A 26991-nucleotide genomic window follows, 5' to 3' on the forward strand; every position below is an offset into this window, starting at 1 on the left:
GGAAGCATCAAATGTCTGTGGCTTGGGGAAAGAGAATAAATAAATATTCTCACAAATTTTGTCATACTGATGACTACATGAATGAACACTGAGATGACATTCTGAAATTGGCTGCTACTCAAGATTTGACACCTGAGATTGATGCACTTTTGGTCTTGGGCTATGGTTATCATTTTCCAAATACTCATTTATATGTCATGTAGTGTGATTATAGCCACTCTGTATGTGGTACGAGTATGTATGACAAGCCTGCCAAACGATTTGCATGAAAATGAGACATGTAGATGATAATGCCTCAAAAACATAATTTACGAGGCTCTTCAGAGGCGAGATCAATATTTTTAGCTTTGCGCTTCTAGCGTAACACCCTCCTCTTATTTCCTCCAAGACATTTGGGCTGGCTCCATCCACAAACACCTCTGCTTCCCTCATGCTCCCATTCCCACACCAACAAGAAGAAGAAGACAAAGTAGACTGAGAAGTAGCGAGTGAGCCAGCGGCCAATTACACCACAAGACAATGTTGGCCATAAATCATCCGGCGGACTGTCACGGGCACTGGAGGCATCGTAGCTCCCCGCGCTTTCTCTCTCACTCCTCCCTTCATTCCTTTAGTCTCATTTAGTGCTGTGTAGTTGCGTGGTAAAACTGCATTGCAGTCACGCCACGACCCCTTTTAGTCCTTTTAGCTTTTTTGTCACTCTGTTTAGTTCCCTTTTGTCTCACTTTTTCACCATTGTCGTGTTTACATTCCTTTCGCCTGCTTCATTATTTTGTTAACTAGAGGCTTAGGCTGCAAGTTTTTACCCGAGTTTACTTGTGATTGGTTGTATTTGTACACGTCTTCAGTCTTTTGCCTTGCACAGGGAGGATGAGAAGGCGAGGGAGCAGCAGTGTCGGTCAGAGGCAAATTTAAAGGGGGTTAAGGGAAGATGATGCTAAGATCTGCCGCCGTGTTGACAAATGTGTACAAAGCAGCATGTTTGAATTATTTACTTTACATCCTGTTGTACTGCCGTTCCTATTCCCAATTCGCCCGTGTTTCATATCATATTGACGAGCAGTGATATTGGGGTCGCCATCTTCACTTTCCACACTATTTTACCTAGGTAAAGTATGCTATATCAAATCGGGTAACATTGATCTCTTATTTCTACGTGGAGTGGTGCATAAGTCTGCAGTAATAGTCGTGTGGAAAAATGCTGACTGTGAAGCGAAGAGGTAGAGATTTTTCTGCAAATTTGAAATGGAATTATTCAAGATATTATTAATAATTGCAGTGTTTTGAGCAGCGAGGCACACAGTGTAAAATATTGCTCAATACTCTGAAAAGTGAAACTTACAGACAAAAAAAAAAATGAAAGCCAGCAGTTGAAATTAAACTCAGTAATCCCACTACCATTGCAAGGGTTATGTTCTAGACCAGTCTTTAAAGACACATTTAAACATAATATATTGAGAGAGAGCAACAGCAAAGGTTAACACAGAATTATTGTACAAACAGTGTACCAACCCCTCTGTTTACAGTAAATAAATCTGTTTTTGTAAATCTATCATCTCACAATATGAATCAATTCATGCCCAAACACATTATAAAATGAACCTACAGCAGTCACACGCGTAAAATGCAGGATTCAAGTGGACTGACATTCAGTAGTCTCTCTAGAGCAAAATCTCATTTGAGTTGAAATGCTGTACTTCCTATTTTAATCTTATTTTTTCTTCTTGAAATTTATAGTGTAGAACTGAATAGGATGCCGCCATCTAGTGGTCGATCTGGAATTGCACCCACATTTCTTGGTCTGCGTTTGCACACATGCTGTAACTTATGTGTGTAAATAGAGTTCCTCTCCATAAAATGTGTATTTGTGCTACAGCTGATTTATGCAGCACATGAAGTGCAAAGAGTGCCCCGGATTAGTGTGATTTATCGCCGGCGCGTTTGTGTGCAGCCAGCCTGCAACGGTGCTCTCGGAATTTGGTGTATCAGTGGAGCCTCCCTCTGGCGGCACGCGTTAATTAAAGCCAAGCACGGTGACCTTGAGTGCCGCCTGATAACGCTCGGCGATAACTTTTTTTAAGCCTTTTGAAACACACACACGCACACACTCATGTGTGTCCGTAAGCAAGCATTTTGACACTCATGTGAGTGCCAAGCCTTTGCCATTTGTTTATCTTCCATTCAGTTTTTACACTAATGGATTGTGTTAATGAATATGTCCCGTGCCTCTTCATTCCCACCCCCACTTAGCGTCAAACTTTATTATATATACACTCAGGCCAGGGCTGTCGTAAAAAGCTGCTCCAGTGCTGTGCATTTGTTCTAATTAGCCACTTTATTACTACGTGCGTTATGTAATGCAGTGAAGGAGAAGACGCAGGAGCTTCTACTTTTGCAAAATTCTTCATCCAAGCTCATTACTCGTTTTAAGTACATGCTGCATCCAAGATTTCAACCATCTGTGCAATGTGTTGATTCCGTTGACTCTTACTAAAGCTGCATGATAGATTGACATTATTAAATCTGCCATTTGACAGTGTCGGAAAAAAAATGTTTTTATATCTGTTGGGATGGTCTGCATCCAGGATTTTGGTGGCGGTCATACGGCGCAGTAATGGATGGCTGTGCAGACGATTGGGGCTGTTTGTTTGTGAGGGAAGCTTCCTCAATCTGATGCTATCGCTGTGATTTCCTCTTGTCGCCCAATATGCCAAAGATCACAACCAGAATCAGTCAGCGAGATCACAGGAATGAGCGAGTGAGGGAGTCTGGAGGGATTGGAAGCATAAATTGTGAAGATGAATGACACCAGGCACCTGTACGTGTTTACGTGCGCATCTGTATGTTTCAGATAGGAATCTATACACTCCGTGACAGCCAATATAAATCGCTTTATGAACATCTTTATCAGGCTGATGTGAGTTTCAGCATGCTGGACCTGCTCGGGTCAGATTGGTACATCAGTGTGACAGCGCCGTGTTTACCTGAATCTATAGATGCAGACAAACTCTTGATACAGGCCTTATTGCTACCTCCTCATGCTAGCTTTTTATATCATCATGATATGTGAGATTATAAGAGATCATATTAGCGTTTAGCATAAAGCTGACTGGAATTTAGAAGGTCTTTCACCAAAGTGGGAGAATAACGGTGACGATACGACTCAGTAAGCTGCTTGGCACATACTGTCCCCTCCTGTGGTCTGTGTGACTTTGGAATCAAATTTATTGTCATTGCGCATGCACGAGTACAGAACAGTGAAATTCACTTTAGGGTTACAACCCATCCAAGAGCCATAAAAACAATGACCAAACAGGGGGAGACAAAATGGAGAAGGCTGACGATTCGCCAAGCAGCGCCCCAATTGTTTCAAATGACAAAGAAAAACATAAAGAAGGGGAAAGGAAAAACGCAAGTCCAAGCTCTTCCACATCCTCTACAGAAAGAATCTTCCACTTGTGCCACAAATCCAAAATATACTCGGCCGCAAACATTCCCACTCTTTTTGGTTGATTGTGTTGAAGGACCAACTAACCAGTTCCATCATTGTTTTGATTTTCAGAAGAAAAGTGCAGCAGGAGGCCAGAATGATTGACTACACAAGACTTAGTCAGCAAGCAGGGAAGATCAGGGCAAGGAGGGAAGCAGAGTAAAAAGTGTTTGCCTTCGTCGAGAGTAGAAGCGAAAGGACTTCCAAACTTGTTGTATCTTTCATTCCATTTAAGCAAAAAAATTTCCACATCTCACTTCAAAATGAAAATGTGATTGGATCGAAACAACTCGATTTGGAACGGATGTTTGACTGTGGCTTGTGTCATAAAAAGGGCGTCGCTACATGCTAATGTGAACTCCTGTTCCTGATAAAGTGTTGATCACCACCCTACCACTTTCTTAACATCCTACTAATGCTGTTGATACTCTAAAGGAAGAACGGCAACAAGTAGTACGGCACCTAGCGGTTATCCTGGTGGCCGCTGCAAATTCACCTGATGAAAACCCAAATCGTCCAAAGCAATATGACCCAAAGTCTACTGAAAGTCACAAATCTTCCCACCTTGAACGCGATTGTCCTTTCTTGTGAAAGTAGCCCAATTAGCTCTCGTCCTCCCCATCAGCCCAACAAAGTGCAAATGTCGGCCACATTAATGGGCACTCTCTCATTCTCCCGGTGTAACCGGGATTGACATTTTCATAATTACCATTCCGTCACCGCTGCGGACTTGCAACCGTGTCATTACTAATTCATTTTGCATGGGGATTGAATGAGGCATGGACAGTGAGGAAAAAAAAGGAATAGGAAGGGAATAAAAGCAAGCTGGTGAGGGAGTTTTGGGGAAAGAGGAAGAACTAGGACAAGTGGATATTGATTTTTCAAGTGCAAATGAATTTTGGGGACGTACTTGATGTTGCTCTCCTTGTACCTTCGCGAGACGCACACTTTTTTCCCTCTCTCCTTTTATTCCCTTTACCTTCTCCATCTGTAGTCTTTGCGATGCCGCCGCGGCAGCAGCAAGTCCTTGTTGCCATGGCAACTCAGGGTTAGCCCAGCCATGCAACAGAGGGACGAGGAGAGAGAGAGAGAGCGAGAGAGTGGACGAGAAAGATCCAGAGGGACCCGCTCCTTTTCTGGGAGCAAGGTGTCATCCTTCAGGAAAATACATTCGCACACTTGTCGACTTGACTTGCAGGCTCCACTCGACTTATCATTTAGCTTAGCATTCAACCATTTAGAAATTCAAGACAGAAAGGAGCACTTAACTTTATTTGTGAAGGACAAACTCACAAGAAACAAAATGCTCCACATGAATACAAAACTAACCAAGAGTTATATGTTCCCTCTTACATGTTCAAGTTCAGAGGCATTTTGAAACAAATACCAAATGAAAATCAAAGAAAAGGGAAAGAACCAAAGTCCCTTAACATCTTCCACTGCTGCAAGGTGCCAAATGATTCGTGACATGCATGAAAAGTTTCTTATTTAACTATGGCTTTTCAAAAAAAAAAAAAAACTGTTTGGTCTCATGTTTGTTGGAATAAAAGCAGATGGAGCCAAAGCTTATTAACGCCAACAAGGGTGGTGGTGGGTGTTAATCAGATGGAATTTTAGGCAGAGTTTGAAGTGCACGCATGTGGTTGTGGGAATTTTTAATTTCAGTCAGACAAAAATACAAACATGTGCGCACACACACACACACACACACTACGGATTCATTAGCGACCCTCCCTGCTAGGCAAGAAGCAAAGATAAGTGAAAGCACCGCTCACCGCTCTGGCTCTCGTTCATTTGCACAGCTCCAATCTGGAGACCAAGCTAAGTGGCTTATTGAACAATTTTCAATGGCCGCCTGGTTGACTCACTGCTCCCTCGCTCGTTGTCGTCAAAGGATGTGTTTGTCTTTCATTTGTAAACACCTTTATTTTCAGTGCACAGTGCTGTGTTTAGTTGGGTTTCGTGCAAAAGGTAAAGTGAAGGTGTGTATATATATATATATATTCTGTAAATGTTCAAATCCAATCATCTGTTCATTGTTCTTTCCCACTCAACGTGCACGCACTTAGGCTAATGGTCGCTATAGTGTTTCCATCATGGCGGATAGCATGCTTGGCATCTACAATGTGCATGTACATAATAAGAATTAACCCTGCGAAGTGAGGGAGCCTGGATAATACGGTCGTAATTAGTGTTGTGCGTAATCATTTTTCATGTGCCGTAGTCGGGCACAACAGGCAAAACAATAGCAGCCCGGGTGTGCGTCCCCGCTCCCCCTCCCTAATAACAAACACATCCAATTAATTACACACACATACAAGTCCTGCTTTCATCGGCGGCGTGGAATGCAAAGCAGTCTGGACGCAAACTCGTACACAAGACCGAACGAATAATAATTAGTCACGTAGTGGTATCATGCGCGTATGAAGCGAACGGCCGCTTGGGGCAATGTTAGATGTGAACATGTAGACATGTGATATATTTTGTTATAAGCATCAACATCCTTGCAGTTGGAAGAAATCAATGTACGTTTTCGTCGACGAGGTTGTCGGACGTCTGCGTGAGAACCAGCGAGGCGTCCCAGACAAAGCCGGTGTTCTTGTAAAGCTCCAGTGACAGTCATAATTGTGCTGGCTGCCCCTGGACGCCCCGAGGTCAGCGTCTCGAGTCCCGCCGCCGCTCCTCAGGCATCCGTAGCCCGAGGCCCGAGGGTTTTTTCGCTCTTGTTCCGGCTCGCTCAATGCCAAAAAGCACCGTGAAGTGGATGTCAGTGTGTGTCAATGACTCCTCTTCATGGACTCCTCCATTATAACCAGTTCAATAGCCGTCAGTGGAATTCTGACTCACACAGACCGTCACTTCAACATTATTATGCGTCTCTCCCCCCGAAGGTTGATTAGCCATGCATTCTTTTAGAGTGTATGCGCGCCAGAGAAGTATTGTCCCCATCCTTATTTGAGTTTTGACCACCCTTTTGACCCCCTGTGATGACTGACACAGCTTTTGTCCAATAAAGCAGAGTCGCTTGGGCCTCCTGCTGTGGCCCCGGTTTTGTTTGGTGGCGTTTTTTGTGTGGATTCTGTAAAAAAAAAAAAAAAAAAAATCAGTGTCTTTTGGGTGTTTGCCTCGCACCTTTGATCACAAGTCTGAACCTTTTGGCCTGGTGGAGTGTTCTGTCCTTTCCTTTAGTCAAGTGACAGTAACTTTGTCCCACCATTTGGCTTTGCAAGCCTGTGTCATTGTCATTTGGACTACATGCCGCATTGATCGTAATGCCCCAGATCCAGAGTTGCTAAAATTGCTACCATAATATGACTCAAGTCGAAGTAAAAAGCGGTCTTCTGTTTATCTCTTTTACTGGCAAAAACGTTAATTGATGTTGACTACGTTTTTTCTCAATGGGCAGTGCAACGTCTTGTGCGGCGCTCCTTTTGTGAATGGGTGTAAAAATCACAAAACAGCCACTAACTATGGCCAGCAAATGTTGTATCTCTTTTCAATGGGCTACCGGTAGTATCAAATTACAAGAAAACATGGCGGATCTTAGTAAATAGAAAGTTTTCAAGGATGACGTGAATGATCAAAGCCTTTTTCACATTAAATCAAATTCACAGAGCGTCACTAAACAAAAAATTATTAGTGTAAAAGTCACTGTTTGTTTTCTCTTTATTATATACTCTCTATTTTTGCTAGGGCACGGTGGATGACTGGTTAGCACGTCCGCCTCCCAGTGCAGACGATGTGAGATCGAGTCTGGGCTTTGGCCTTCCGGGGTGGAGTTTGCATGTTCTCCCCGAGCCTGTGTGGGTTTTCGCCGGTACTCCGGTCTCCTCCCACATTCTGAAAACATGCACAGCAGGTTGATTGAACACTCTGAATTGTCCCTAGGTGTGATTGTGAGTGTGTATGGTTGTTGGTCTCTGTGTGCCCTGCGATTGGCTGGCAACCAGCTCAGGGTGTATCGCGGGATACTGCCCGAAGCCAGCTGGGATAGGCTCCAGCACCCCCGTGACCCTTGTGAGGAATAAGCGGTTAAGAAAATGGATGGATGGATATTTTCAAATTACCTATTTTCAAATGGTGATTACTAAAGAACGGAATAAGGTAGAAACATCCTTTTTTTCTCATGAAAGAATGGAATGTGATCTTTCATGTGGTATCCAACATGTTTATGTAGTCATAGCACACAATATTCTGTTTGCCTTGAAAGATGAGTTAAAATGCTCAAAATCGGCTGAACAATGTACAATGTTCATAACATTTGGCTATAAAAGAGTTTTTAATTACTCAAAAATGATTTTAGTTTATCTGATAGGTAGCTTGTCGAGGTTTGGGGTTACCTTGGGGGAAGTCAGTGAGTAAACCGAATCTAATAAAAGTTATGCAAAGGAGTAAAGGACTTAAAATATAAACATACCCCAACTCTATTTTTTTGAGAAGGGTAATCAGCAGCTCCTGTATGCATATTTCTGGAGTAAACCAGCTCCCCACAGTTTACAGTGAGAATTAACAAAAATGGACCTTGGACTTGTTTTTGAAATTTTCTTTTAAATAAAACACACAACATATAAAATATATTAACAGACATTAACTTAATACAGAATGATAGTTTTTTGACTTTACTTGTACTATGTTATAAAGATATATATTTTTTTTTTTTCTGTGCAGACACACACACCACGCACGCACGCACGCCACACACATTATAGTAAGCTCGCCAATAGCAGCAAAATAGAGACATTAATATTAACACGTGTTTCCCTGATTAGCGCGTAGCAACTAAGGAGCAAAAAAGCAGGCTAGTAATGAAAATAATGTGTTGGTGTTGAGTGGTAGAAAGTAAGAAACTTTTCACATATCCTGGTAAAAGGAAGGAACACTTTCACTAAACTAGAGAGACATACCTTGTGACTGGACTGAGGACGACGACCGCTCCGCTCGTCTGCTTGTAAGCAGTGGAGGGGGAGGGGTCGAGGTGGATCAAACAAATTTTCAATCAAATTTTTGTTGTTTAAATATTACTTTTAAACTCTATGGTTTTATATATATAGTATAGCTATAAGTTTCTAGCTTGTTAAAAAGAACACACAGTAAAAATATATCTGTATACTCTTGAAAATTTGGGGGTACAATCGTTCCCCCCAAAATGGCCTAAATACGCGTCTGGCTCCAACAACAGTCAATGGCCAGAATTTTTAAGAAAGAAATTTCCCAAAACAATAAGATCCTATTTCCAGCCACTGCGATATTAGTCACCTTTTATCAAATCGATGTGAAGTCATCTTGCTGAGTTATCCCCTCTCCCTCTCTTAGCTGCTTTTGAGAAGAAAAAAAAGTGAGGTTTTGGCCCAGTAGTGCTAATAATAATATTCATATCAGCAGGTAATTACAGTTCCTTCAATAGCGGCTTAATCCACGTGTGCCTGCTCTCTTATCAGGCGGCATACCGGCACAGCTTTGGAGGAATGCCCCTAGGAAAGACCCGAATTGCTCTTTTATTCTGGGTTGGGGGAGACACACACACACACACACGCACACACCTGTGATATTTACTGCACTCACATATTTCGCACACAAACACACACCCGTCTCACCTGATTGTCACATTCAGTGGTTATGGCGTATTATTAGAAGCATCTCCGCACTTGCCACTCTCTGTCCCCCAGACCCACACATATTTGGTTGTCGTGGAAGAAAGACCCCCTGTAACCCCCACACGCCTCAAGCTTTTGTGAATGTGCGAAGTCAAGGGGACAGTGGGAAAGTACATCCAGTAGCCCACAGGAGGGAAAATGAGGGAATTTGTAGCGAAACACAGCTGTCCAATAACGTAATGGGTTGTCTCATCAAAAGACTGCACACAGCACAACCGTATTAGACTTAATATTATGACTAATGTTCATTTTAATCGACTATTGCGAAATCTTTGCTTCACGTTGGCCCCACGGTTCTATCGTCGTTCAAGCATCCCAACGACGAAGCGTGTCATTTAATTTCCCGCGGAGCAGCGTAAAAACCTCCTATCTTCGGAGTCCGCTACGCACGAAGGAATAGAACTTGCCCGTGTCTCAATTACTGAGGACAATGTGCATGTGCGTCCTGGCTTTTTTACAGTTGATGACTCGTTTGTAAATAACTTCTGCAGCGATCGAGCTTCTCCGAGCTCGGCTTCCGCAGTCGTCTTAATCGTCGAAGGCCGCTCTTTGTCTCGTCGGCCAACAACGTCGCCGTAAACCCGCGCGCTCAGCTCAAGTGGGCGCTTCAGAAAAACGATAAATCAGCTCGGCGCCGTCGCTCTGAACGCGAACGTCATAATAACACAAGCGATGATTTTGTCATTATGCGAGACACTTTCTGCGTTGGAATGATGAAAGAGACGATGAATGGGATGTTAGTTTGTGTGGCAGCATGTTATCTTTCCAACACACACACAGCAGAACGCAGCATCAATGCCAAGGCTGAGGCTGAACATCCATAAAGCGGCGACAGCAGGAAGATGAAAGGGCGAGGGTGATCCGGGTCAGGAAAGACTGTCAGGTCCATAAATATCACTTTAGGGGTGGGTGCCCTCAATACTTTGAGGGCACTGTATCGTCCATAGAGACACGTAGCTCATCTTGATGCAACTCACTGAGGGACTTGATGACTAATTGCCAATTTACAAAAATAATCAACAGACTAATGAGATCTGAATGTTGTTAGCTTAGGCTTCTTAATGATTAAATAGGTGACCTGAGCTTGGTGTCTTCCTATCTATCTGCACACTGGCGCACTTATCCAGTTGAAACCAGTTAAGACCATCGGCTCACACATTTTCATATAGGCGAGGCTGAGCAGTCCTCCGTGTGTAGAGACCATTTTGAATGGATTAGACCTTCTTCCACATTCAGCAGAAACGGCTGTGAAAAAAAACAGTGAAAGTTCCCATCTGAACTTGACAATGTGACCGGTGGAGAGCCTCAAGTTCGTCTTTCCCAACTTGCATTTTCAGGAAGTTTGCTGCAGGGATCTCACTTCAATCTTCCTCGTTTGTATGCTGACAGAGTCGATCCAGATTTAGCTGTTTGGGCAAACACGTCTGTGGGAAACATGGCAGACAGCCGCTTTCCTGATCTTCTTGGTGGGGAAAGTGTTTGACTCTTGTTATGCCGCGTGAAGCGTGATGTCTTGACTAAACACGCATGTTTGGATGATATGCCGACTCTTGCGTGTACTCTCGCCTTTTGCATCATATGCGAGGTTTGTCCCTCTGAGCTGCCCGTGGACGTCTGTGGGATATTTCCCATCAGCCCACGTACTGCAGTGCGCCGTGCAGGTTAGCCACGGAAGGGCTCTGGAATCTCTCGCCGTCCCCCCCCCCAGATGAATCGGAGCAGAGATGAAAAGCTTTCAGGAATGCTGGCAGACAGGCAGTGCTTTGCAGTAATCTAACCTGGGGAGGATGAAAGCCGGCTGGGAAGCTGGGACTGGAGAAAAGAGAGGTGTGTGTGTGTGGGGGGGGGGGGGGGATAGGAGTGGTGTAAGGTGAGAGGATGAGAAAGACGACGTGAAGTTTTGGGAAAGAAGAGCTGCTTAGTCAGAAAAGAAGTGTTTGTTTCAAAAGGGGTTTGATTGAGGGATTGAAAGTAAAGGTAACTATTAAGAACGTGTAAATACTGACGGAAGTGGATTTTCGTCTGTCAGTGAAATCGTTACTAGCGAGGTCAAGCACTGACGGACCTCTCAGTCCGTCACTGACGGACTCCCCGTTTTGCTGACGAATGACGGAATGCACATCTCTGTCTGTCAGTCTAAAACAGGGGTGGTCAATCCCAGTCCTCGAGGGCCAAAGTCCTGCAGGTTTGAGATGTTTTCCTCTGCTAATGATGAGGATCGTCATCAGGCTTCTGCAGAGCTAGCTGATGAGATGATCATATGAATCAGGTGTATTGGAGGCGGAGGCGGTGACGACGTGACGACGGAGGCGTGGTTAAAACGAAATGACTGTCTTACGATTCCAGTTGGGGTTTGGCTTGAAAAAAATGGTGGACTGACGATGGTGGAAGAGTGCCCGAGTAGCTTACAAATGACAAACCAGCAACATTTTGAAAATTGCCCAGCTCTTGTCAATTGGTATCAAATTGATTGGGTTCTGGAATATATGCAATGAAACTAATAGCTAGTGCTGTCACTATCAAATATTTTTAGATTTTGTATTAAAGTGTATTTTAAAAGCATTTCTTCCCTGATTATTGTTTATTAACCAGTGATTGGTGGTCATTTCGTACTTTGTATTCATATGGTGAAAAAAGGGAGTTGTACTATGTTAGCGGTTCTGTCATTGTTTTCCAAAGTAAAACAGATGTTGCAAATGTCTTATTTTGATTAAACAGAGAAGATAATCAGTCTTCTTGCATCAAGAACTACAGAAATCAGTGAACTACTGTTGATATGCTGAAATCAGAGGATTTGGACCATTTTAAATGAAAAAAATGGCTCCAGACGATTACTTGATTATTAAAATAGTTGTCGATTGATTTGATAATCGATTACTTGTCGATGAATCAATTATTTTTGACAGCCCTAGCCTTAGCCTAAACCTGTGAAAGCTTCATGTAGCGTTTCAGTTCAGAATGTTGCTCATGTTTCTGGTGTACATGCAACCAACTGGCAGTTATTAGCTTCACGCAACAACGACCCATTGGACACCTTCGCCCGATCTAAGTTTGCACATTCACAGCCGACTGTTGTACAGGCAACGGTGGCGGTCGCGCTTCAAATTAAGCGAAAGCGCAGCGTGAAAATGCGCAGCTGCGTGGGCCGTTGTAATCACAGTAAGTCGGCGTCAGGTTTGGAGAGGCTGACGCGCGACGTAATTGCGGCTGTCATACGGACGCCAGACGAAGTTCAAACTCCACGCGGTGGAACAAACCCAATTGCGACAGTGCCGGATGAACACTGGAGTGGCGTTGAGTGCCGCCGTTGTCACTCAAAATGCAGTTGGCAGTCTGTTGAGAGAGCGCGCTGTTTTTTTTATTATTATTTTTTGCTTCTTTAAATCATAAAGGTGGAGCGGGCCTGTCGCCGGCATGACAAATCCCCCCTCGTTCACCTTGTACTTGTGGCGCCGCAATGAGCACGGCGCACCCCAGCGGAGCGCTTCCCCACCTAATTGAAATTTGGAGGTATAAGAGGATTTCTGCACAACGCCAGCTGACAGTCCCCATTCACGGAATATCCTCTTACACTTCTTTCTCTCCTCTGCGTGTCTGTGTGTGTCTCTCCCAGAGAAAGAATGAACTTTTATCTGTCTTTAAGCGCTAGCGCGGCTTACAGCCCCGTCTATCCGGCGGGCGGCAGGTGGGGGGGGGGGGTCGCGGTTCCCGTCGTCGCTTTCTGTCTTTGTGGCTGGCTTGGTTGTTGACATGAGTCCTTGGTAAGGATACAAAATGGAGGCTGGCAAGATGGGAAGGTAAACAGTGACGTGGTTCTGTTTGTATTCACGCAAGGAAAATTACAAGTTACAACCTCTAATTCATGATAGCGCTCACTAGGCCACGCCCCTTAAAGCCACACATCCAACATAGAGATATGACATTAGGTTGAGTAATTACAGTGGGTATAAAAAGTGTACACCCCCTCTTCAAATTCTAGACAACTGCTCAACTCAATTGAAAACGTGTTTTGTTTCTTTACTGAGAAGAGAGGAAGGCAAATAACTCAAATGACGTGTTTGCACAAGTGTGCACACCCTCCTATAATTCAGATGTGACTGTGCTCAGAACAAAGCAATCACCTTCAAACTCGAAATGAAAGTCAGTCCACAATTGCCACCATTTAAAGTGACGCCAAATAAAGTTCAGGTGTTCTAGTAGGCTTTCCTGACAATTTTTCCCTGCTTTTTGGCAGAAACCTGAAGTTTTTGCGCGGTCACTGATTGCTATTTCAATTTCTGAACAAAGTCACATCACAGTTATGAGGGTGTGCACACTTGTGCAACTACAATTTTTCTTCCCCTCTCAAGAAGATAAAGAAAATGGGCCACATTAATGGTGGCCAAAATTTTGAAATGATTTATCTGAGTATTGTGTTTTGATATGACGTAAAAAATGAAAACATTGAGCTTGGTCACAAAATTCAACTTAACTCAGTCAAAGTAACGAATGACCACCTCTTGCAGGAGGTTGATTAAAACGAAAATGATGGCTTCGAGTGTGACCACAGCACCGAGCAGAACAACTTGTTCGTGTTTATATTCACAATGTTATAATTGTCATTCCATTCAACATACATGTGACAAGATCATTGGAATGTCGCCGTTTGACGTATCGTGAGTAGCAAGCTTGCACGCTCCTTTTATTTGTTGACCGTGCTGAAACATCACGCACTGTGAAGCCCTAAACATTGCTTATGTGCTATGGTGTAATGCACGGGTGTGAAACTCACATTCGCCCTTGATAACTAGCCGCTAATTCTAATAAATGGCATTTGTTGGAAAGTATTTGAAGGCTTGAACGCAACCCAACTATTTTCTTCTCTGTTGATTTATTTTTTCTATTGTTATTGTGCTCGGTGAATCAACTCATGCCTTCGGGGGCTTTACCGCAGTCACTCCTCTTGTTTTTTCCCATTTCCTCACTCTCTGCCTCGCTTTGTACCCGAGCCGCCGCCCGCCGCTGTGCCAGCAATGCAATTTTGCACCTCAGTGGGGGAAACGGCTCGAACGGTCCAAGCGGCGTGCCAGCCTGTTTAATAACGGAGTAAAAGCAGGAAAAACGGAAGGAATACAAAGACGAATCAAGTGGCCTCGGGGCAGGCGACGGGGGGATATACGCGCGGAGAACACAGGAATCCACACCTGCTTATCTCTGAAGAATTGCCTACGAGGGGCTTCTCTTTTTAATTAGAAACTTTGCAGGCAAAGTCATAAATCACCGGCGTGTGCGAGTAAATGGGAGGCGGTCGACGTACAGCTACGAACAAATTTACACTTAATGACTTTGCGGCTGGGTGTGAGCTCAGTACATACAAGCCATTATATTAGGTACTGCTGTACCCCAAACCAAATGTTCGGTTAGAAAGACAGGTAAGAAAGTAGACTTTGTTCGGTTCTTGTATCAATTTGTTTTGAGTGCAACTTGTCTGAATATTGCCAACATATGCTTGTCTTGGCTCTTCTCTACCGAAGATGAATATTTTCAAGCCTTGTATAGACTTTGCTTCTTCATGTTTCCTCTTCTTTTTTTTTCATCTTAGAAACCCAGGGCACTAATTAGCGGACTGCCAGGCTTTCCGTTCTCTCTCCCCTTGTTGGTCGTTGATATTTTTCATGTTTCTCAGACGGGTTGTGACTGTGATGACAAATTCCTTGTGATAAATAGATAAATAAATGAATATATCTCTGATATCGTGCAAGTGTGCCAAATAAATGTAAAATAATTGGATGTTACTAAAAGTAGGACAGTTGAGTGAGAGCTGTATTGGAAATTGGTGCACAAAGGTCACTGGGTATCTGTGTGTGTGTGTGTGTGCGTGTGTGTGTGTGTGTGTGTGTGTACACCACGCATGTGTGTGTGTGTGTCTCTAGAGTTGTCCTGATGGCAGTGTGTGGTAACAGGATCCAGGCTGCTCTCAGACAGCGTCTGGGCTTTGGCTCCCCATCTATTATTCACACACACACACGCACGCACGCACGCACACACACACACACACACACACACACACACACACAGATCTTCCCTGTTATATCTGTCTTCAGTAAACTTTCTCTTCTAAATTTGTTCAACGGCATAAATTGGACAGTGTGTATTTACTCAACATTTTCTCTGAGCATGTGCATTTATGTTTATCTTGAATGAAATCAATCACACCCTTGAACTTGATGAAGCGCAAAAAAATGTCCCGGTAAACACGCGCAGAATTAGTATCGAGCAGACACAAAAGGCCGGTCCGATAAGCTGCAAAAGGCAGAGATAGTCAGCAATTGGGTGGTCCAGTCATGCCCTCACCTTCCAACTAAAGCTGATGCCGGGATGTCAATAGGTCATTATCTGACCAAGACAAACTCAGCATCCTGTCTGAGTGAGCTGCTGATTGATGGTCTGATGGAGATAAAGTGCGAGACATCGTTACATGAAGATGGGTATTTTCTGGGGATATTTTCTGATCAAAGCCCATCACCAGAAGAACTTCAGAACATGCAACATTCCTGTTCCTATTCCCTGCATGCGCATCTCCAGGTCATCATGGGTCACGGATTCTACTTCAAAAAGAAAATCTGATCCTCCTCTCGGCTAGGAAGGCAGGATGTAGTCAACGTGGAAGGATGGCTGGAAAGCAAACTATTTTGATTTGCATTTTTGGTCTGAACGCAAGCACTTTGGCCGAGACCGCCTGTGGAAAGTTCATCCATGCGTAGCAGTGTGATCGCTAGTGCAAGTGCAATATTCCACATCACGTTTGGAACACGTTTCTGTACATTAACTTGCTTGGTGGTTCGTGCTGCTCAAGTCAGTCACACACCTCAGAATGACGACGTCTAGAACCCGTGCCTGCTGTGTCGCCTGAAAGGCCAACTCGTGATTCTAAAGGGTTTGTTTGGCACCTGTGATTCTCTGGAGATTGGTGAGTGTGTTCACTTGTTTAATGGCTCCCAAAGCCTTTTAACTTTCACACAGCGGCCCGCGGTCACAAAACCATAATGGCGTGTGTGCCGCTCCTGGAGCACGGCCACCAGGTTGCTCCACTAATAGAGACACAGGTGGTAATGCGTGCCTCAAATTATACCCTTGCCTTCTCCGTGGGGTCCTGTAGGCCCAGCCAGTTGCTGCCGCTGCCTCAAGCAGCAACTCAAGTAACAGCGTAACAGCAAAGGAAATAATTGGGTTGAAAGAAAAACACAAATTTGATATTGGTCGACATCAAATGAAAGCTGCTACCTGTCGTCTACAACATCCTACTGCGACTCTAATGAGGCAGTGAAAAGGTGATTTTGGGTAGACAAAAGCGGAATAGCTTAGAAAGAGACATAGGCTACTTGATGGAATCGCGTAAATTGTACCAAAGAAGAAGTCTGGTGAGTGCGATAGTGTTTCTGTGAATTTTTGCTCTCGACCTCCAGAAGTGTGAGACCTTGTTACCACCGTTTTGGTTCCCGCTAAAGGTGTTTGATGGTGTTCTCAAGTTGTTCCACATCAAACTCAAACAAGGCACGGTACAAAAATGGGCCTTCCGCAAACTTTTCCAAGTTGGAAGCATAAAATTATCCGAATTGTCCTCTGCGTCTCTGCCAACTCCAAAAACACCAAGCCAAACTTTGCATTTGGCACAATGGAGCACGTCCATTTCGCGACTTAGGAACCCATCTCCAGTGCTTTTCTCTCGAGAAAGATCGAAAAGCATTAAAGCAATTAACACATTGAACATGGAAAATGATTTCCTTGCCGAAGCATCCGCGCACCTGCAGGTGGTCCAGTCAAACTGACACCTGTGCTGGAAGGAGATAGACGGGCACAATGGAGAGATGTGAAGAACACGCACACACCACCCGCGCCGCCTGCTCCCGAAGCTCCGAGGCTGCGATAACAGGCGGAACCTGCCACTCACCTCTTTGGAGCTGAGGGAGGGCGAGGCCGAGAGAGAAATGAGTTGGGAAGCCTCCAGACACGTGTCCCCTTTCACGTCCAACACCATCAGCCCTTACGGTAACACTCTGGTTCCTTCTTCTCCGCAGCTCTCAGCAGGTGGATGGGGTTAGATTAGCAGGCCGCGTGGACCTGGGGGCTAGCTACCAACGCACCTTGAATGCCACAGCGGTCAGTCAACGAGCCGGGGGTTCCCCCACAGCACTCGCTGGCCTGGTGTCAGATCCCAGATGAGAAGTGATGGAAGCAACATAAGTTCACATCTACCTGCCTGGTTGAATTTTTCCCACCTCAAATTTTTTTCTTTTGCCTTTTGTAAATAACAGCCGTAAAGGTCAGATTTTCTTCTTAGCTTCCACTGGCAATGTTTCGTTCATTTGCTCAGTGACAATGACATTTCTTTAATAGGAGGAGAGGCATGATTAAAGTCCTGCGGAGTGGCAGACTTGCATAGTAGCAAGCAAGCGTCTTCTCCCAACTGCAGTATAAGCAACCTCAAACAAAAGTATGTACAAAGCCTCCCAGCTTTAGTGCTGGATTCCGTTGCTATTTCTCACAAGCAATAGTGTGACACATAGGCGCTATTACCCTCAGATTAATGTCAAATCAGCCATGAGTCCATCTTGCCTGGAGCTACACGTAGGCAGTATAACAGAGTTTTTGTTCCAGTCATGATTGACGCCGGGAAATGGATCAAGGCTTTTTTTTCTCCATGTATTTTTATTGAGCCGGACAAATTCTGGCAATCAGACTACCGCTATTGTATCGCTGTCGGAATGAATGGAGCGTGTGAAGAGACACGTCGTGGTTACGTGGCGGCGATGTGTTGTTTTTCCTTCGTGTCTCCTTCACAGGCAGTGTTCCTCCATGTCGTCTACTTGACTGATGTGCTGTGTTTGCTTGGCAAAGACGCTCGGAACAGTCATCGAGCTTTCATGACCACGATGCGGTCTCAAAAAGGGCGCACGGACACTTTTTTTAGGGTGGAGATATGTGCTGGATCCATCTGAGTTCATGCTGCAACAATACAGACTCGTGTGCACCTGGGTGACATTCCTCCGTTTTTCCCATCCATGACCTTGGATGGCATTCCCCTCCAGCCCACGCACCTCACCGCAGTCACATGGCCTCAGGTCAGAGCACAGTGCTATTTTGCTCAGCACTCTATTCTGTGTGTGTTCTAAATATGGAGGTGTTAGCTGTCATTGTGCCACACTGAGCACACTGCATAACTGTGCGACTGTAGCTCCACAGAATCCATATTCCATTGCCGAGCAAGCACACCATCCCTCTCCACGGTTATTGTTTGGTTGTCGGCTCAGCGTCGCGCCGGAGCCCGTGGCAAATTGATTCCGCGCAGAGTCTGAGGAAGTTTCTACTGTGCCTTTTATGGCGTTCGCTGCCAAAATGTAGACTCAGCGAGAGGGCAATCCCGTGGCTTTCGCACCGGAATGGCTTCCCTGACTGCATCGCGCCTTCTGCTCGCTGGTAGACCCGCTGAGCGTGAGATGAAACACTCACTCAGGCCGTAGTTTTATTATTCCCATTGAGGGCTAAAAAACGGACATCTGCGCAAGTGGTGTCATTTGTTTTTTTTGTTCTGTTAGTATGTCACACATTCTGCACTTTTAGTCTCTGAAGGCCTAGAGAGAGATGCATTCTTGTTTTTTGTGAGTCAAGCTTGTGTAGTTATTCCTTCTACCACAAGGGGGATACAGTGGATGGTCAGAGTGTCTCCCACACAGTCTGGTCACAGAGCGCACTCTCCTCGGGATGAGCATCACTATCATCCAGCCACGCAGAGCTCCTCAGTGTTTTCCATACGTGTTTATGCTCATTAGTAGGCATCAATCAGGGGCTAAACGGATCTCTCACCTTCCCCAACCACTCTGAGGCAAAATGAAGTCAGCCCAGCAGCGGAGGCCTATTGTGTCGTGCTAATGTGATAGCGGAGATTAGCATTGTAATCCATTTAGCATAGAGCGGCTAATCCTCTTCATTGCCGTCGAAACGGAATCAGATAATGTTGGCTACCACCGCCGTGGCTGCTTTAATGATTGTAGGCTGATGAAACATTAACGGTAGGATATATTAATTATGAGAATCAAACATGGATGGCGGCTCGCGATCATCGGCCTTCGAGGAAATGAAGGGGAGAGACGTAAACATAGTTTGCAGCTTGCTTCATTGCTATAAAATTGTGTTTATGACTGGTATAAAATTCCTACACCTGCTGCTTATTAGTCTACTGGCATTTGAATCCGTCTTTCTACCCAGTGTAGTCCCAGTGTGGCTTGCCGCTGGACATGCAGCTCTCTCCTGTGACTCGTTTGTGTTCCGGAAGTCAGTTTGAGGGATAATAAGCCGGCCGCTTTCTTTTTGAATACCCCAGCAACCATGGATTGCTCTTTCTATTATCTTATTGTCGAATGAATTAAACTGTCTGACATCCATAACCTAATAAAATGAGCTGCAAGGCCGTCAGAAGAGGACGTGGTAACGCTATGATGACTAAGAAAGAGTGTTGTCACGGGCGTGTATTGTAATTAATCTTGGAGGGACTCACCTGCCCGTGCAACCATCTGCTTCTTGTCCAATTATCTTCCTGCCGCTTACTTGCAAGGCCCACAGAGAAGAAACGAGCCACAGTCATCAAAACTTTAACAAGGCAATGTTTCACACCTGTCCACAACCTCATAGTCCGTCGGGTGCTCAAAAGCTGCTTGAGTATGTACCGACGCGGTTGGGAGGATGCAGAATCGCGGCCATTGGGTTGCTTTTGGAACAATCAGCATGATTTATTGCTGGGTAAGCGAACTGTGATAAGGGAATCAACCACATACAGGCCATATGCACCTCATAATTTTCTGGAGGTATTCCTCTTTGTTTACTGTGATGTCATACAAACCATGTGTTGAAACTTATTTTCCTTGGATGTAGCATGGGCCAACAACAAGTATTTTTGTCGATCCAATCCCCAAATCCACCGAGAAAGTCCCTCCAAGGATTATCCCTCAGGCAATCCTCTGTTGTTGTAGGGTCCGTAATAACACCTCGACTTAAGCGGCATAACAAGTAAAATGTGCGATTAGACGTTCCTTATATGTGCTTGTGCTTTCTTGCAGATCCGAGTGGACGGCTCCTCACGGGCCCTGCAGTATGAGACAGTGCAGGCGGTGGAAAGCGGACCGGTCCTCCGCAACATGGCCTTCTCCTCCGATCACCACTACCTCTACGTTATGTCAGAGAGCCAGGTAAGATGCTCATTGTCATAGGTCGACAGGTAAAATTGCCCGTGCTGGTATATAGACATGATATTATGTGAGCTGGAGTAAGTAAAAAGGTTGAGTATTAGGGAGAGAGGAAGGTATTTGTGTTGTTCACACTGTTGGAGGCTGAAATGTGGAACGAAATAGCAGCACTCTGCCTAATGGACGCCAGCACTGAGAGGCTGTGGATACCTCCATCAGGGCGAAAATAGCGCCACGCAAAGTCTGTGGTCACGCGAGCTGTGTGACTCAGCGTTCATGTTACTCTCAGTGGTCTTAATCAGTCACACTGAGAGACTCTAGCTTTGGAGTTTTGGTGCCTGTGAGAGTTTTTCTGCAAATACATTTTCTAAATTATAGAGATAACATTAAAGATCAGAATGGAATCGGGTTAAAGATCAAAATGAAGACCTCGAGGCAAAAAAGATGGAGAGAAGGCCAAGGCAGAGACTGGGAATGAGTGGAATAAATCCATTTCGTATTCCGTTTTGTCAGGGAATCCAATTATCAGTTCTTCAAATCTGTTAACAAGCTAAATTAGATTCCTTATTCCTCTCTCGGAATTTAGCATCCGTAATTGGCCTCCAAGAAGAAGACACTGTATCGCATTAAAATTATTACCATTTCTTAATTTCCTTCTCTTCCCTTTTTGTTCTATTCCCTTACGTCCCATATTGTGTTACAAATTTAGCCACTTTAATTAGTGCATATTGGAAAAATAAACACTAAGTGATTGTGGATGTCCAGTTTGGCAGTGGGAGTGGCTTCCGAGTAATTAGTCTATTAGCCTAGTTAAAGCCGCAGTCCTTCCTAAGCGTTTTGGGAAGCGCAGCTGGGAATACTCAAACAACAGTGAAGGAACACACTCACAAGAAGTATGATCAACTTTACGTGCACGCAAACACGGGCTAGCAGTACTGATGTGCCAAACAGAATTAAAAGCAGCCTGAGCCATCAATATGATGAGACTCCACGCTGCGTCCGAGCCCGGGACCCAGATGCTGGGAGAGCATTTGAAGACGGAACGGAGAAGCGGCCCGCAACAGGAGGCAAAGAACAGAGCAGGTCGATTGAGCTCCACCCCCGCTGTTCTTAGCACGGCCTCGTCAGAGTCAGTGAGGCCAGGCCTGGAGGGAGAGGAGGGGCAGTGGGTTCGACACAGACCCGCTCCGGCCCCTGTCGAGAGTACATTTTGTGGGGAAAGTCCAGCATCTGAGGTAGCAATCGGACAAAACCTCTTGGACAAGTGACGGACATGTACAAAATGCCAAGATGACCCTAAAATGGTGGCTTTAAACCAAAATGACAGACTTCCTGTTTCGCATCGGGCATGGCTTTCTTGAGGCTTTTTTGCGGGCCTACTCATGACACAAATATAATCTCTTTAAAGGCTTTTGAAGTCAAATGTGACTGCCCCTCATACCGGAAATATTTGGTAGCTGTAGGGCTGCCTCACATTGGCAGTACAAGCTGTTGCTCAGTGCCGCGCTGGTTGCGCTCAATTATTGATATTCCGTGTAGCAAATGCAGATCTGTAAGTGTGAATTATTGAGAATGTGTACTGTACTGGGGTGAGATCGTTCAAAGTCAACCGCTTCCATCTCCCGAGAGAAATCCCGCAACTAATATGAGGCAGAATCAAAGCTGTTTAGTGCCAGGACGTATTCTTTAATTTCTGCTAGACTCATGAAGGTGTTTCGATGTGGCGTCCCAGTTGGCTCTAACAAGGAAGCGGAACACAAGCGGCAACGCATCAAGCCGGGAAGCGGGCGACGTTCGAGTCGGCTAACTCAAAGCGGGAAGTTTTACCTTTTGTCCTCCCTTTAATGGCCTCTCATTGTGTGCTCCCTCAACTCATTTTCCCTCGGCAGATACGCACCAGCTGAAACTGCTTTCACACACACTTTGAAAGCCAAAGCGAACGCGGGAGCTTTATGAGGCGATACCTGCGGAATGTCTGACGCGGTCGAAATGCACAAGATGAAGGTCATTGTCCAGATATTTTATGAGTGGAGAATGTCGAAAGTCTCTGCTGTTTATGACCTGATTACGATGCAGATGTGTGGCCGTCGAGTAATATCTTAGTTGATCAAGCCTCGTGGGAAAACTTTCCAAGATGAACATTTGGAGACTAATCATGGTTGAAAACATCAAGAAAAAAGTTAGAACTGTGGCTCAGAGCTAACCTACTACAAGCCCAGTGTAGCACAATAACAAAATTGTTGAGATAGCTCAACACGCCAACGCTTGAGTGTAAAGGTACTGAAATTAAGGGGCTAACTTTTCCAACCTCAGGAACCTCACTCCATTGTTATGTAGGCTTTTCTTGATGGTTAGCCTCTTCTGAGGGAAAACAAAGCTAAATGGGAAATCTTCACACTCAAGCGACCTTTGAGCGGAAAGATAACTGAAACTGATTGATCCCGTCCCAATCGTTTGTCACGGCCTGACAGTCTCGACGGCGGGATGGATGCCTTTCTTATTTGACCTTTCCAGGACGTCAAGTGAAAACAATAATACACGTGCGGCCGCCGGGTGCGCTCCATTAAGCCGTTTTATGATATGAAACCAACGCTTAGCGGACGGCGTGGTGCTTCAAGCGTGACTGCGGGGACGCAGACACAGCGGAGACATCTGGGCCGTGGATTCTTTCACTCATTTCCTACTTCCTACTTAGGACTACAGTATATATAGTGTATATAAAAAGTCAACACACCCCTGTTCAAATGCCAGCTTTTTGTGATGGAAAAATAAGTCCAAGACCAATCATATGCAAACTTTTTTTCTATCGTTAATGTCACCTACAGTATAACCTGTAACAACATAACAAAAGAAGAAAACAATAAATATTTATCAGAAGGAAAGTAAAAATAAGCTACTGAGTGTGTAGTGTACACCCCCTCCTACAACTGGGTATGTGTTCAGAATTAACCAATCATATTCATGTTCAATGGGAGTCAGCACACATTTTTCACCATTTAAAGTGCTTCTGATTAGTCCCAAGTAAAGTTCAGCTGTTCTAGTAGGCTTTTCACACACACACAACAAAGCTTTTTATCAGAAGACTGAATGTTTTGCGCTGACACTATTTAGACCTGTTAATAATAATTCCATAATTCCCTCCAACCATGCGCTAAACGTACCTTTTGGAATTATGGCCAAAATGTTCTACCTTGTCTCATCAGACCACAATACATTTCCCCACAAGTTAGCAAGATTTCAAGTGCACATTTAAAATTTTGCCAGGATTGGAGGTTTTTCTTTGTAAGTTAAAGCTTCTCCTTCATGCTACCCTGCACATAGTCCAGCCATATGCCACAAGTGTTACAGCTAACACTCAACAATCCTGCAGCTCCTTCAATGTTGGTATGGGGCTCTTGGCAGGATCCCTGACTAGTTTTCTCCATGGCTTTTCATCAATCTGAGAGGAATGTCCAGTTTTTGGTAATGCCTCAGTTGTGCCATATTTTGTCCCCTTGATGTTGACTCCCTTCATTGTTGTTCATGTTGTATTTAATGCCTTGGGAATTCCTTTTTTTCTTCTGACTGATGCATTTGAGCAATTCGATTCCTCTGATGCTATGGAAGTTCATTGCGCTGTAAGATGTGACGACATACTAGACCATCTGAACTTGATTTGAAATTAATCTGAGGCACTCGTGGTGGTGGTTGTTTGAATGTGTAATATACAGTGGACATGAATTGACTTTGGTGAGTTTAAGAGGATTTGATGACTGTAGCAGAGTTAATATCAGCGTTGATGGAAGCGTGGCTGCTGATTAATTCTCGTGATAGCAGCGAGTTGAACTCGTCCATTATTATTCCAGTCCATCGCCGCCGATATAAATAATCATTTGACTGTGATTGTAGCTGATACTACGGCAGTAATGAGCATAACTGTGAGATATCTAATTGGAGACGTGCGCTACACATACATTAGGTGCACAGCTGGGGGGCTGTTGGTACATTACATAGCCGACATTTAACTTCATTATCTTATTATTTGCACGCTCGCTACCCGGCACGGCAGTCACAAGCTGCCTCACGGAGGAGATACAAGTATCACTTTCGGTGCTTTGCTGCAGGTGCATTGTGTTTAATTACATGTTAGAGATCAAGAAGATTTCATAGATGATCGTGTCTCCCTGTGCGGGTTGAGCCACAGGTCAGCGGTATCATGTCAGGAGCGAGACACAAAGTGGAATTGTCTCAATCTTGCGCACTATTCAGCATTACAGCGCCATTACGCCACGTCGTTCCCCTCCTCAAGTGCACTTGAAGTGTGATCTTGGCCTCCCTTCTTTTAAAAGCCTGATTATATTCCATCTCTGCCTACTGTGCATAAAAAAGGCAGGCAGAGTGCTGGCTGTAATGGCAGGAGGGTGTTTATGCCTGCTATGATCTGATAGCGCAGTGGCGCAAAGACGCCCTCCGTTTTTGATAGGGCAAAAAATGTTATGTGATAGGAACCTCAGCGTCAAATGAATGATATCAAGACCCAAGCTCCGGAACCGAGAGTTGACTTTTGGGGGCATCTGAATGTGTGCCCTCAAGTGGGCACATCTGCCAGCGACCAAGTGTTAAATTATAAAGATACGGCGCCATTGTTTGTGGCGGTTCTGACTGGCTGCTCTTGGCATAACAAAGCCCAGGATGAGGTGGCGCGGGTACAAGCGTGCCGGGAGATTTGGGTTTCATAGCCACTCGTGATAAGACCGCCAACACACACCAGCGACACAATGGCCTTTTTTTCCTCTTAGTGTCGGACCCCTCGTGTGCACTGAGCATCAGCCTCACTTGTTCGCCTTGCGATTCCATCTCTAGCTCATTCCCTTTATCTGTCGAATGCAAATAGGCCTCGGCGCAGCGGGAGGGGCAAAACACACCGGTTGCTTCACGCACACGTGCTCAACACACTAAGATGCACCCGCATTGTTTTTCATGTAATAACATGCAGCATTCGCTTTGACTTTGACAAGGAGATACACCCCCTGCGAATCCAGAATCCACTCAGCTGTAAGCTAGCATGTGCGTCTGTGGATAGAGACGAACCGAGAAGTGGAGTGTAGCTTTTTGTTTCTACAGTTAGGTGTGTGACATCTGCCGTGTCTGCGTTCAACAGACACCTTGAAATTGCAGTAAGCATTGATTCAGTGTGCTGAGATACGGTTGGCGCGTTTTTCCCAACAGTTTCTGTGCCGGGCTGTGTGCTTAGCCGATAAAGTTAGTATCCCCCCTGTAGAAATCCATCACGACAGATGTTTCTGCAGAATTTCAAACAACAACCTCCAAAGCGCAAGGCCTTTCTCGCAACCCCGTGACGACCCGGCCTTGCATTGTCGCGACTGAGCGACAGCGGTCACCCGCCCGGTGACGGCTCATTAATCAAAAAGGACTGGCGACTCCTGTTAATGCCAGATGCCGTTGTCGTGGTAACAAGAACAGGCAACAGCTCTGCCCCTGGCCCTTGGCTCTCAGTCAACAGAGGACGAAGGCAGTCGGTTATTATTCTTACGCAAACTCAAATAATTATCATATACTGTATATATTAAATGGCAATTGCAATATTGGGGGGGATCGCAATTCGATTATTTTAACAGCCTTACCTCCATAGAATGAACTCAAGATTCTATGGAGGTAAGGCTGTTAAAATAATCGAATTGCGATCCCCCCCAATATTGCAATTGCCATTTAATATATACAGTATATGATAATTATTTGAGTTTGCGTAAGAATAATAACCGACTGCCTTCGTCCTCTGTTGACTGAGAGCCAAGGGCCAGGGGCAGAGCTGAGTTAAGTTTTCCTTTTGAAAGTTTGATTACATCCTAATACCAGGAGAATTCATGACTGTTAGGACTTTATTCATTGTTCCTGTTGTTTTTTGTAGCTTTCCAGGATGCCAGTGGAAGCCTGCAGTCAATACTCCACCTGCAGCGAATGTCTCGGATCGGGAGACCCTCACTGCGGCTGGTGTGTCCTGCACAACATGTAAGTACTGCGGCACTCATCGGTGACACCAAAGGGCAGTTGGACCTTGACTTAATACTCAAACAGATCATTTTTCCTCATTGAACTGAATGGAAGTGCTAGTATTAGCCCCTTAGGGGGAAAAAACAACAACCTTGGATGATTATTTGATTCTTTGTATTGAGATATGAGACACAATTTAGGCCCCACTACTAAACGGCAGCAGCAAACTTGACAACATTTGGTCACCATCAATTCACATTGGTTTCCTTTCAGTGCAATGATAATGTCAGTTGGTGGCGGTAAAGAGCGATTAAGCTGGTTTGCCAACTACCACAGAAGAAGAATAACAAGAAGGGGCAACGCATTAGTTTTGTTTTTTGTTGTTTTTTTTACCACAAAAAAACTAATTTTTATGTTACTGTGGAGCTGGAACTAATTAATTGCATTTCTATCCATTTGAATAAGGAAAAATAATTTGATGCACAAACACAGACAAGGTACTTTCACAATTAGGTAACAAACATGAACTAATGGCAAACTAATCGACAAAGTGAGAAAAGTGACCGCTCATGTCGAAAACGTAATCTGATTACTTTGGGGGGTGTTAGCACACTTAGCATCAATAGCATCGAGCAAG

General features: G+C 44.7%; 1 protein-coding gene across 1 annotated transcript in view; it reads left to right on the forward strand.

Moving 5' to 3' along the window:
* The window catches only part of plxna4 (plexin A4), a 149314-nt gene that overhangs the window by 72074 nt on the left and 50249 nt on the right, over positions 1-26991 (forward strand). Inside the window, exons 4-5 of the mRNA XM_086060010.1 lie at positions 20238-20366; positions 26272-26372. Of these exons, the coding sequence (XP_085916136.1) occupies positions 20238-20366; positions 26272-26372 (230 nt within the window). The remainder of the gene's footprint in view (positions 1-20237; positions 20367-26271; positions 26373-26991) is intronic.

Source organism: Leptonotus elevatus, chromosome 17 (genome assembly GCF_054856555.1).
Source record: "Leptonotus elevatus isolate MCC_2025b chromosome 17, RoL_Lele_1.0, whole genome shotgun sequence".
NCBI classification, from domain to species: Eukaryota; Metazoa; Chordata; class Actinopteri; order Syngnathiformes; family Syngnathidae; genus Leptonotus; species Leptonotus elevatus.